General features: G+C 35.4%; 1 protein-coding gene across 1 annotated transcript in view; it reads right to left on the bottom strand.

Annotated features, from left to right (window-relative positions):
* The window catches only part of LOC111158253 (activating signal cointegrator 1 complex subunit 3), a 362572-nt gene that overhangs the window by 132090 nt on the left and 218058 nt on the right, over positions 1 to 12424 (bottom strand). Inside the window, exons 25-26 of the mRNA XM_022520163.1 lie at positions 2542 to 2762; positions 1184 to 1269 (exon numbers count right to left, since the gene is read on the bottom strand). Coding sequence (XP_022375871.1) covers positions 1184 to 1269; positions 2542 to 2762 — 307 coding nt within the window. The remainder of the gene's footprint in view (positions 1 to 1183; positions 1270 to 2541; positions 2763 to 12424) is intronic.

Below are 12424 nucleotides of genomic sequence, written 5' to 3'. Positions count from 1 at the left end.
TATCAAAAACTAATTATGTATTATACAGTGGCTAGCTGAACATGATAAAAAAAATAAGAAGACCCCAGTTTTACAGAGAGGAAGTGGGTCTGGAGGCCAACTCTAAATTTCAGGTAACCACTGAATAATTTTTACATCTGTCTTAATCCTCAAAAAACAAAAGGGGGCAAGATTAGTTTCCCAAGTACAGTGTTCCCAAAGCTTCTGCTTATTTTTATTCAGTTTTATTTTTACATTATATTCATTATTTTGAATATGTAATATATTTGTATGGGTCAATGTGTGGTGAGCAGTCTCTGTAACATGTCTATCTTCCAATTACCTGGTTCTTGTTCCAAAGCAGTCACATATTTATATTCCCTACCATTAAAAAAATAAGTGATAGAATATTGTACTTAAAAACATTTTCTATAGTATCTCTGGAGATCATTCAGTATATAAAGTTTGTTCTTTATAGGATGATAGAATATTTTGCATTGTGTAAATGTACCATAATTAATTCAGTCATGTTCTATTAGGCACTCAGGTTACCTGCAATCTTGTTATTAAAAATAATACCACAATGAATAAACTTGTGCAATGTTAAAACACTTTTTGAAAAGTCAGGTTCTTCACACGGATTTCTATTTTCCTATAAATTGTTTACATGCAAAATGCCCTCTACATGGTTCCTGGGAGTTACTCTGAATGATATGAAGGAAAATTAAGAGATAAAATTTACTTTTGTTTTAGAATTTAAAAATTTTGAGAAAATTATCTTGCCAAATTAAAGTATTCCTATTAAATAATTGAAGAACTTCATTTTTCAATATTAAAACAACGGGAATATTGCTAACATTTAAACACTAATGACAACACCTTGAAATAAAAGACTACGAAAATCACTGTAAAAGCATTCAACAGGTTTATGCAAAAAAAAATTTTTTTTAAAGATTTTATTCATTTATTTGACAGAGAGAGATTACAAGTAGGCAGGGAGGCAGGCAGAGAGGGAGGGGCAAGCAGACTCCCCGCAGAACAGAGAGCCCAATGCGGGGCTCCATCCCAGGACCCTGAGATCATGACCCGAGCTGAAAGCAGAGGCTTAACCCACTGAGCCCCCCAGGTGCCCCAATGCAAATCTTTTACTTGTTGGTCCTTTTAGATTATTCAAAGCATAGCTTCTGAATAAGCAAGAACTTACTTTTTGCCAAGTTTTTCTTCTATTCTAACTTTCCAATCATCCATTCTTTCACGTACCAGGGCTTTTAAGGGTGCAATATATACTGCCTGAGAAGGGAGGGGAGGGTAAAAAGACCTCATGAAAATAGTGACAACATTTTCAAATAAAGGTAAACTCCATCTACATATGACAGTGTGGTTTAAAAATATATCTTTTACTACTGAAAAGACTAAAATTTCAAATAATGGAAACAGTCATTTACTTGCTCAGACTACCTGTATTCAAAGTAGGACAGAAATATAATACTGTAGACATAAAAATGTCTACTGTCATAAAAATGTAGACATAGAAAATTTTAAATATTTAAAAAAAACAATGAAGGTATTTTCTTTAGGTATTTTATATTCTGATGAAAATAAAAGTTTTCCCTGGTATTATGATAAAAAATTATGTGAATTTTAACTCTTCCATGAAAAAGGTTACTACTTTTGAAATTCTAAAGAGAGATAAATATCATTTAAATTTTAATGCAGATTTTATGGAAGAGGACAATCACACATTTTAGGTATTCTACCTTTTTAATAACAGCAACAATTGGTCTTTAATAATCCTAACTGACATAGAGATTGTTTCATGAAAAAATTCTTTCCTTTAAAAAATATTTCAAATTTAGAGGTGAGCTCTACTGCTGTATTAGCATGTCCTATAATGGACTGATAACCACAAAATAGACTGAGAAGTAGGAAAACTTCAAGTTAAGCAGGGAAGAAAAGCCACTAATTGAAAATCACTGAAAAAGAAGTTAAAACATTTCTAAAATAATAAATGATAAGGAAAATACCATATAATTCCAATCACAATGTATGAATTAGCTTTCTTGAAAAATAACACTTCTAAACTATGAGTATGTACTTCATATTTCAAGAAAGCATAAAATCAATTCTTATTTGACTCACCATGTTATTTTCCATCAATAATGTGGCCATTTGCAGAAATGTGGAATAAAAACTGCCTCTGTATTTCATGCATATAACCAAACTGTATTTGTTAAAGTATTAGCATTTCTTTTATAGTAAAAGGATTTGATTATAAGTCATTATTTATCTTATAAATATGGCTATGAATGAGGTACCTTACAATGAGGAAAGGACATGTGCAAACTGACATGTACATTAGAAACCCAACTAGAGGACTCCAAAGTTTAAGATAAAATTTTTCTGGCCAGTTATTCTAATGCTGATCTGGTTCCCCCGGAAAATTCACGAAGAGAGGGACAAATCTACTCATTGAGTCTTGCTGTGTGTTTAGAAGGGGCTAGTTTACAGACGATGGACTGTGTTTTCCAATTTAATGTAAGCATGTGATTCCTTCAAACTGACCTTCGAAGTAGGGTACTTGTTGAAGACTCTGAAAATGGCTAATTCGGCAGCAACAGTCTTTCCTGATCCAGTGGGTGCTCCAAGTAGGACATTACAGTCTGTGTGATACAGTGTATGAAATATCTGTGTCTGCACAGGGTTGAAGTGGCTAAAGTTGTACAGGGCTTCATATGCCTCACATCCCAAGGCTGTAATTGGTAAAGGCTGAAGATCCAGTAATTCTGAAAAGACGAAACAGGTACAACCATAACTGGAAAGAATGGACAATACGAAACACTGTCTCTCAGGGATAAATTATAACAATCTTTAATTCATTGGAAGGGGGAAAAAAAGGCTTAACATAAATTTTAATATACCAGTTACAGATCTTTTTTTCTCCCTGTTAGCACATTTATAATTTTGATGTATTGGACACTCTTCTGGCAGAGTTCCCCATATACCAACACTAATATCACTATATGGCTCTTTTCCAATCAGGAAACTAATTTGAGCGATGGGTATATGAAAATATGCGTGGTGTAGAAGAAAATTAAATTTAGCCCAATCTGTAGAAAAAGGAAAACCAACTGCAAACTGCAGTACCAAAATGGTTACCAATAATAAATTTCCTTTGATCTGTTAGAAAAATGACCAAACCAGAATGCCTGAATGAGCTATTCGTTTAGTCAATAAAAACTAAAATATACTTAAATAATTACAGGAAAAAGCTTAGGGGGGAGTTTCAAATAAGAGAATGAATGGGTAAAAAGAACTGCACTGAGAAAACATGGAAAGAAACGAATTTAGTTGTATCTCATTACATAAACTAGAGGTCTAGGAGATTAGACAGTTAAAATGATTTAGAGAAATGAAGTTACACGTTCTTGAACTTGACACTGTATTTTCCCATAATACAGAAAAGTTATCAGTTAGAAAACTGGAAGGCAATTTTACTCTCAGGATTCTTTCATGGAGGATGATTCCACTTCATCTTCAAACTTCATATGAAGTTTGAATAAGGAGGAAAAAAAAATCTGTAAGAGGACATGGTGGTCTGTATCTGTGTGAGCTGTTCATAGTACAGTTTCAAAATGGAAAGTGTAGAGAATTCTCAAAAATTGTACTTAGGGGCGCCTCGGTGTCTCAGTGGGTTAAGCCTCTACCTTCAGCTCAGGTCATGATCTCAGGGTCCTGGGACTGAGTCCCGTACTGGGCTCTCTGCTCAGCGGGGAGCCTGCTTCCCCCTCTCTCTCTGCCTGCCTCTCTGCCTACTTGTGATCTCTCTGTCAAACAAATAAATAAAAATCTTAAAAAAAAATTGTACTTAAAGATAGAAAAGTTATTTTAAAAATATTATTTTAGCTCAGCAGCTTTACTCTATTACATAGGTAATTAAGAGGCAACTGCATAAATTTTTTGTAGCAGATTACAATCTCCTAAATTTTCTGTAGCACTGAAAATCAAGAAGGGAGGAAGTCTCAACTTGCAATGTTAACCAAAGCATAGACATATTCTTAATAGGAAAAATAAACATTTTGGTATATGCTAATAATACTAAATTGTGATGATTCACTTCTATGAAATGTGAAGAATTTTCTTGTTTGATTTAGGCTCAATGGGGTGCCTACACACACTCACATAAACACACACCCACTCCCACCCTCAGCCAAATAGAGCTGGGAATCATTGAGGTTACATCATGCATTTCTAATATCCACTAAGATGTCACGGTGGTACATTTACTGCTTTTTAAAGTGTAGTCAGAAGCCAACTAATTATATAAATAGGGTGATATGAGCTTTGCCACTCAACAGAGAAGTGATTAAATGAGCATTAATATACAATGTTAATGCATATTAAAATCAAATACCGCACTCGAGATTTAGTAGTAATGATGGTACCATATACTTTAAAATTAAAGCAACAAACATTTTTACATATTTTGAGATTCTAGGTATTACATATAAGTCTATTTGATGGAAGAAAAACAGAAAGGTCCTCTTTAATGAGTGTATTGGTAGACACTGCAAACTCATTATTTCCCTATGTTGACAAACTTTTTAGTTCTGTCAAGGTATCAAAGTTGTTTTAAGCTGTAGTCTAAAGTATTTCTTTTTAAGATATGCTAAGGTAATAAACAAGGTATACATTTGACAAAAAATGGCAAAGATTAAAATCACATTAATGCCTGTTTTCATTTCCCAAAGGACTGTTAAAAGATGTATTCATTAAAAGTAGTAAGGAATAATATTTTTATTTTGAAAATAATTTGTCTTCAGAGGAATTACATGAAAAGAACAGCCTTTATTTTTCTCTAAATTAAGGCCCTCTTGAAATCATTAATTATGAATTCTCAACAAGAAATACACTTAATATACTAAATTATTAGCTTACTCTAAAGATATTTTAAAAATAGAATGGAGGGCACTTAAAAGTACCAATATAAACATTTATTCATGAAATTCTGCTTCTTAATAAGTCAAAATATAAAGATTCTTCCTCATGTTACAAAAATCTAAAAATGAATTTTTGTTAGTTTTGACAATGAAAAACTGTTACATGATATTGCAGATTACCATATTCCCTTTTATCATATTAGAGTGGGGGAAGAGAACTAATATAAAGGGTATACATTGTTTGTAGGATGGATGACTTGAGGTATCATGAATCCATTCTGCAGTGATATCATAACCTGACTCCTTAATATTAGCTTTTCTTTTTTTTCTTTTGGTGTAGAAGCACACTATAGGGAAGAAAAAGAACCTATGATTCACTTTAATTCATTTAACACACTAGAAATAAGTTTAAGTAAATAGCAACAAATGCAAACAAAAAGGATACCTCAAAAGTTTCCCAAAGAGCACAGATTAAATGACAAATAAGACTTGCAATGGGAAGGAAGGGGATATGGATTGTAATGATTATATATAAAACAGAGATGAAGGTGGGTGCCTCACTGGCTCAATCAGTTAAGTGTCTGCCTTTGGCTCATATCATGATCCAGGGTCCTGAGATCAAGTGCCACACTGGGCTCCCTCCTCTTCAGGGAGTCTGCTTCTACCTCTGCCTCTCCTCCCACTCATTCTCTTAATCTCTCTCTTTCTCAAATAAATAAATAAAATCCTTTAAAAATATAAATATGAAGACATAATAATACAGAAGTAGTGAGTCTCCCCCTTGTTATAGCTATGAGAATTGGACTAGGCTTAATGTCTTTTGAACTCAAACAAAATGAAGGTCTGCTATTAAGTTCTACCAAATGTATACACAGATTTGATTTTAGAAGGTCTTTTTTCAAACTATATTGACTAAATGAGTTGGGTTCTGATTCGGATTTAGACAACTTTAAAGCACAGACACTTGCAACTTTAATTAAAACAACAATACACTCATTCCAACATAGTGGTACTCATCATAAAGTTATACTTAAAGGTACTACATCAATCAATAATAAAAAAGTTTAATTGTATATAGATTTTTTAATTGTATACCTTATTTAAGTTATAGGGTGAACTGTGTGATATGTGAATTGTATCTCAATAAAGCTATTTAAAAAAGAAAAAAAAAACACCAATATCACAGGAAAAGCAAGATGGCGGAGGAGTAGGAGACCTAAATTGTGTCTGGTCTCAGGAATTCAGCTAGTTATCAAAACTTCTGAACACCTATAAACTCAACAGGAGATTGAAGAAAAGAATTAGCAGCAATTCTGAGAACAGAAAAACGACCACTTTCTGGAAGGTAGGACCTTACAGAGACATGAATTCATGGTGATATTTGGGAAGACAGACTGCAGGGGGTTAGTAGCCTCCGTCAGCTGGCTACTGGCAAGTGATAGAGCAGTGGAGCACAAAATCAGAACTTTTAGATGTCTGCTCTACAGAGGGACGTTGCTCTAGTGGCTGAGCTGGGCGGAACCCTTGCAGGGACATTGTAGTCATAGGACCCTTGGGGTCACAGAAAGACTGGGGATGCCTGAGTGAGGCAGAGCTCCTAAGTATCAGAATGGAGAAGCCGGCTGCAAAAATGGACCTGAGGAGTGGGCTCTCAGCTCGGGGTTGCCATAAACAATGATCTACAGCACAGCTGGGCCACTACTCTTGAGCAGAGATCCAAAAAGTGGCAGATCCGGTCAGACTCCCTTTCCTCCCTTAGTAAGAGCAGCATGAGAGCACACCATAGGAATCTACTTGGTTTGGAGACTCCAAACAGGATCATATGCCAGAGAGAGAAATGCTCGGTCATAGGCTAGGTGCTCACGGAGTGAGGCTGGAGACCAGGGAGACAGGAGTGATTGCTTTTCTCTGAGGGCCCACTGAGGAGTGGGGCCCCGAGTTCTCAGCTCCTCCAGGGCCAGAGATTGGGAGACCACAATTTTCATTCCCGTCCTCCAAAGCTATAGGGAAAGCCTTCAGGGAACAAAAGCTACTGAGAGCAAACCTGAGCAGATTACTTAGCCAGGTCCCTGGCAAGGATGGTGCAATTCCGCCTTGGGCAAAGACATTTGAGAATCACTGCAACAGGCCCTCTCCCCAGAAGATCAGCAAAAACATCAGCTAAGACCAAGTTTGCTGATCAATGAGAACTGCAAAATTCTAGCACTAGGGGAACACAGCACATAGAATTCATGGCCTTTTCCCCATGATTCTTTAGTCTTTCAAAGTTAACATTTTTTTAAAATTTTTTATAAACATATAATATTTTTTATCCCCAGGGGTACAGGTCTATGAATCGCCAGGTTTATCAAAGTTAACATTTTAATTCAATTTTTTTCTATTCTTTTTGAATTTTTCTTCTTTCCTTTTTCAACATCTTATCTTATAAATTCTTTTTTAAAAAAATCTTTAAAAATTTTCCTTTTTACGGTCATATTCTATCCCTTCATTGTATTTAACCTTATTTTTTTAGCATATATATAAGTTTTCTTTCTTTAAAATTTTGGGATACAGTTTCTTCTAACAGACCAAAATGTACCCTAAATCTAGTGTATGGCCTTGTTCCAGTCTCCCACCTGATCACATTCTTTCTCCCTTTTTCTTTTTTAAAATTTTTTCCTTTCTTTTTTCAACCAACTTATCAATTCCTTTTTAAAAATCTTTTTTAATTTTCATCTTTACAGTCATATTCCATCCCTTCATCATATTTACCCTTATTTTTGTATATATGTTTTCTTTCTTTAAAATTTTGGGAGGCAGTTCCTTCTAAAAGACCAAAATACATCTAAAATCTAGTGTGTGGATCTGCTCCATTCACCAGCCAAATCATGTCCTTTTCTTTTTTCCCCCCTCTCTTTCCCCCCAGTTTTGGGTCTCTCCTCATTTGTTTAGTGTATATTTTGGGGGGTCATTGTTACCCTTTTAGCATTTTTGTTCTCTCATTCATCTGTCCTTCTGGACAAAATGACAAAACAGGAAAATTCACCTCAAAAAAAAAAAAAAAAAAAAAAAGAACAAGAGTCAGTACTACCTGGCAGGGACCTAATCAATATGGACATTAATAAGATGTCAGAACTAGAGTTCAGAATGATGATTATAAAGATACTAGCTGGACCTGAAAAAAGCATAGAAGATAATAGATAATTCCTTTCTAGAGAAATCAAAGAACTAAAATCTAACCAATTCAAAATCAAAAAGGCTATTAATGAGGTGCAATAAAAAATGGAGGGTCTAACTGCTAGGATAAATGAAGCAAAAGAGAGATTAGTGATATAGAAGACCAAATGCTGGAGAATAAAGAAGCTAAGAAAAAGAGAGATAAACAACTACTGGATCATGAGGGAAGAATTCGAGATAAGTGATACCATAAGACAATCAATATTAGAATAATTGGGATCCCAGAAGAAGAAGAAAGAGAAAGGCAGAAGGTATATTGGAGTAAATCATAGAGAGAACTTCCTCAATTTGGGGAAGAAAACAGGCATCAAAATCCAGGAGGCACAGAGAAGTCCCCTCAAAATCAATAAAAATAGGTCCACACCCCATCATCTAACAGTAAAACTTACAAGTCTCAGAGACAAAGAAAATCCTGAAAGCAGCTCCAGGGACAGGAGGTCTGTAACTCACCATGGTAGAAATACTAGATTGGCAGCAGACCTATCCACAGAGACCTGGAAGACCAGAAATGACAGGCATGATATATTCAGAGCACTAAATGAGAAAAATATGCGGCCAAGAATACTATATCCAGCTAGGCTGTCATTGAAAATAGAAGGAGAGATAAAAAGCTTCTAGACAAACAAAACTAAATGAATTTGCAAACACCAAACCAGCTCTACAGGAAATATTGAAAGGGTCCTCTAAGAAAAGAGAGAGCCTTAAGGAACGTAGACCAGAAAGGAACAGAGACCATATACAGTAACAGTCACCTTACAAGCAATACAATGGTACTAAATCCATTACCTTTCAATAGTTACCCTGAATGTAAATGGGCTAAATGCCCCAATCGAAAGACACAGGGTACCAGATTGGATAAAAAAAAAAAAAAAGGCCCATCAATATGCTATCTGCAAGGGACCCATTTTAGACCCATATACACCTCCAGATTTAAAGTGAACGAGTGGAACACCATTTATCATGCTAATGGACATCAAAAGAAAGCTGGGGCAACACTCCTTATATCAGACAAATTAGATTTTAAACTGAAGACTGTAATAAGAGATGAGGAAGGACACTATATCATACTTAAAGGGTCTATCCAACAAGAAGATCAAATAATTTTAAATATCTATGCCCCTAACATGGGAGCAGCAATTAAATAAGCCAATTAATAACAAAATCAAAGAATCACATCGACAATAAAAGAATAATAGTAGGGGACTTTAACAACCCATCACTGAAATGGACAGATCATCTAAATGAAAGATCAACAAAGAAATAAAGGCTTTAAATGACACACTGGACCAAATGGATTTCACAGATTTATTCAGAATATTCCATCCCAAAGCAACAGAATACACATTCTTCTCTAGTGCACGGGGAACATTCTCCACAACAGATCATGTCCTGGGTCATAAATCAGGTCTCAATCGTACCAGATGATTGGGATCATTCCCTGCATATTTTTGACCACAATGCTTTGAAACTAGAACTCAGTCATGAGAGGAAAGTTGCAAAGAACACAAATAAATGGAGGATAAAGAGCATTCTACTAAAGAATCAATGGGTCAACCAGGAAATTAAAGAAGAATTTTTTAAAAATCATGGAAACAAATGAAAATGAAAACACAACTGTTCAAAATCATTGGGATGTAGCACTACAGCCTTTCTCAAGAAACAAGAAAGGTCTCAAATACACAACCTAACCCTATACCTAAAGGAGCTGGAGAAAGAACAGCAAATAAAGCCTAAACCTAGGAGAAGAAGAAGAGAAATAAAAAAGATCATAGCAGATATCAATGAATTAGAAACCAAAAGAACAGTTGAACAGATCAATAAAACTAGGAGTTGGTTCTTTGAAAGAATTAATAAGATTGATAAACCCCTGACCAGACTTATCCAAAAGAAAAGAGAAAGGATCCAAATTAGTAAAATCATGAATGAAAGAGGAGATATCACAACCAACACCAAAGAAATACAAGCAATTAAAAGAACACATTATGAGCAACTATATGCAAGCAAATTAGACAATCTGAAAGAAATGAATGCATTCCTAGAGACGTATAAACTACCAAAACTGAGCCAGGAAGAAATAGAAAAACTGAACAGACCTATAAATCAAACATCTCCCAAGAAATAAGAGCCCAGGGCCAGACGACTTCCTAGGGGAATTCTACTAAACATTTAAAGAAGAATTACTACCCATTCTCCTGAAACTGTTCCAAAAAATAGAAATGGAAGGGAAACTTCTAAACTCATTTTACGAGGCCAGCATTATCTTGATCCCAATACCAGACAAAGACCACATCAAAAAGGAGAATTACAGACCAATATCCCTGATGAACACAGATGCAAAAATTCTCACCAAAATACTAGCCAAGAGGATCTAACAGTACATTAAAAGGATTATTCACCATGATCAAGTGGGATTTATACCTGGGCTGCAAGGTTAGTTCAACAAATGCAAATTAATCAATGTGATACCATACATCAATAAAAGAAAGAGTAAGAACCATATGATACTCTCAATAGATGCAGAAAAAGCATTTGACAAAGTACAGCATCCTTTCTTGATCAAAACTCTTCACAGTGTGGGGACAGAAGGTACATACCTCAATATCCTTAAAGCCATCTATGAAAAACCCACAGTGAATATTGTTCTCAATGGGGAAAAACTGAGAGCTTTTCCACTAAGGTCAGGAACATGGCAGGGATGTCCACTATCACCACTGCTATTCCATACAGAACTAGAAGTCAGAGCCTCAGCAATCAGACAATAGAAAGAGATAAAAGGCATCTGAATTGGCAAAGAAGTCAAACTCACTGTCTGCAGATGATATGATACTTTATGTGGAAAACCCAGAAGACTCCACTCCAAAAGTGCTAGAACTCATCCAGGAATTCCATAAAATGTCAGGATATAAAATCAATGCACAGAAATCAATGTATAAAATCTATACACCAACAAGAAGACAGAAGAAAGAGAAATTAAGGATCTCAATTGCATGAAAACCATAAGATATCTAGGAATAAATCTAACCAAAGAGGCAAAGAATCTGTACTCAGAAAACTATAGAATACTCAGGAAAGAAATTGAGGAAGACACAGAGAAATGGAAAAACATTCCATGCTCATGGATTGGAAGAACAAATATTGTGAAAATGTCTACACCACCGAAAGCAATCTATACATTTAATGCAATCCTTATCAAAATACCATCAACTTTTTTCAAAGAAATAGAACAAATAATCCTAAAATTTACATGGAACCAGAAAAGACCTGGAATAGCCAGAGGAATGTTGAAAAAGAAAACCAAAGCTGGTGGCATCACCATCATTTAAAGCCTTTATTTCTAATTCTGGACTTCAAGGTCTATTACAAAGCTGTAATCATCAAGGCAGTATGGTACTGGCACAAAAACAGACTCATTGATGAATAGAATGTAATAGAGAGCCCAGAAATGGACCCTCAATGCTATGGTCAACTAATCTTTGACCAGGCAGGAAAAAAATGTCCAATGGAAAAAAGACAGTGTCTTCAACAAATGGTGTTGGGACATGCAGAAGCCACATGCAGAAGAATGAAACTGGACCATTTTCTTATACCACACACAAAAATAGACTCAAATGGATGAAAGACCTGAATGTGAGACAGGAATCCACCAAAAATCCTTGAGGAGAACATAGGCAGCTACCTGTTCAACCTCAGCCACAGCAACTTCTTCCTAGAAACATTGCCAAAGGCAAGGGAAGCAAGAATAAAAATGAACTATTGGGACTTCAAGATAAAAAGCTTTTGCATAGCAAAGGAAACAGTCAACAAAACCAAAAGATAATTGACAGAATGGGAGAAGATATTTGCAAATGACATATCAGATAAGGGGCTAGTATCCAAAATCTATAAAGAACTTGTCAGACTCAACCCCCAAAGAACAAATAATATAATCAAGAAATGGGCAGAGGACATGAACAGACATTTCTGCAAAGAAGACATCCAGATGGACACAGACAGATGAAAAAATGCTCCATATCACTAGGCATCAGGGAAATACAAATCAAAACCACAATGAGATTCCACTTCACAGAAGTCAGAATGGCTAAAACTAACAAGTCAGGAAACGATAGATGTTAGTGAGGATGCGGAGAAAGGGGAACCCTGCTACACTGTTGGTGGGAATGCAAGCTGGTGCATCCACTCTGGAAAACAATATGGAGGTTCCTCAAAAAGTTGAAAACAGAGCTACCCTACAAGCAATTGTACTACTGGGTATTTACCCCAAAGATACAAATGTAGTGATCTGAAGTGGTACG

The sequence above is a fragment of the Enhydra lutris genome, unplaced genomic scaffold, assembly GCF_002288905.1.
Source record: "Enhydra lutris kenyoni isolate GAN:26980312 unplaced genomic scaffold, ASM228890v2 scaffoldscaffold58, whole genome shotgun sequence".
NCBI lineage: Eukaryota > Metazoa > Chordata > Mammalia > Carnivora > Mustelidae > Enhydra > Enhydra lutris.
This window is presented reverse-complemented; position numbering and strand designations above follow the sequence as displayed.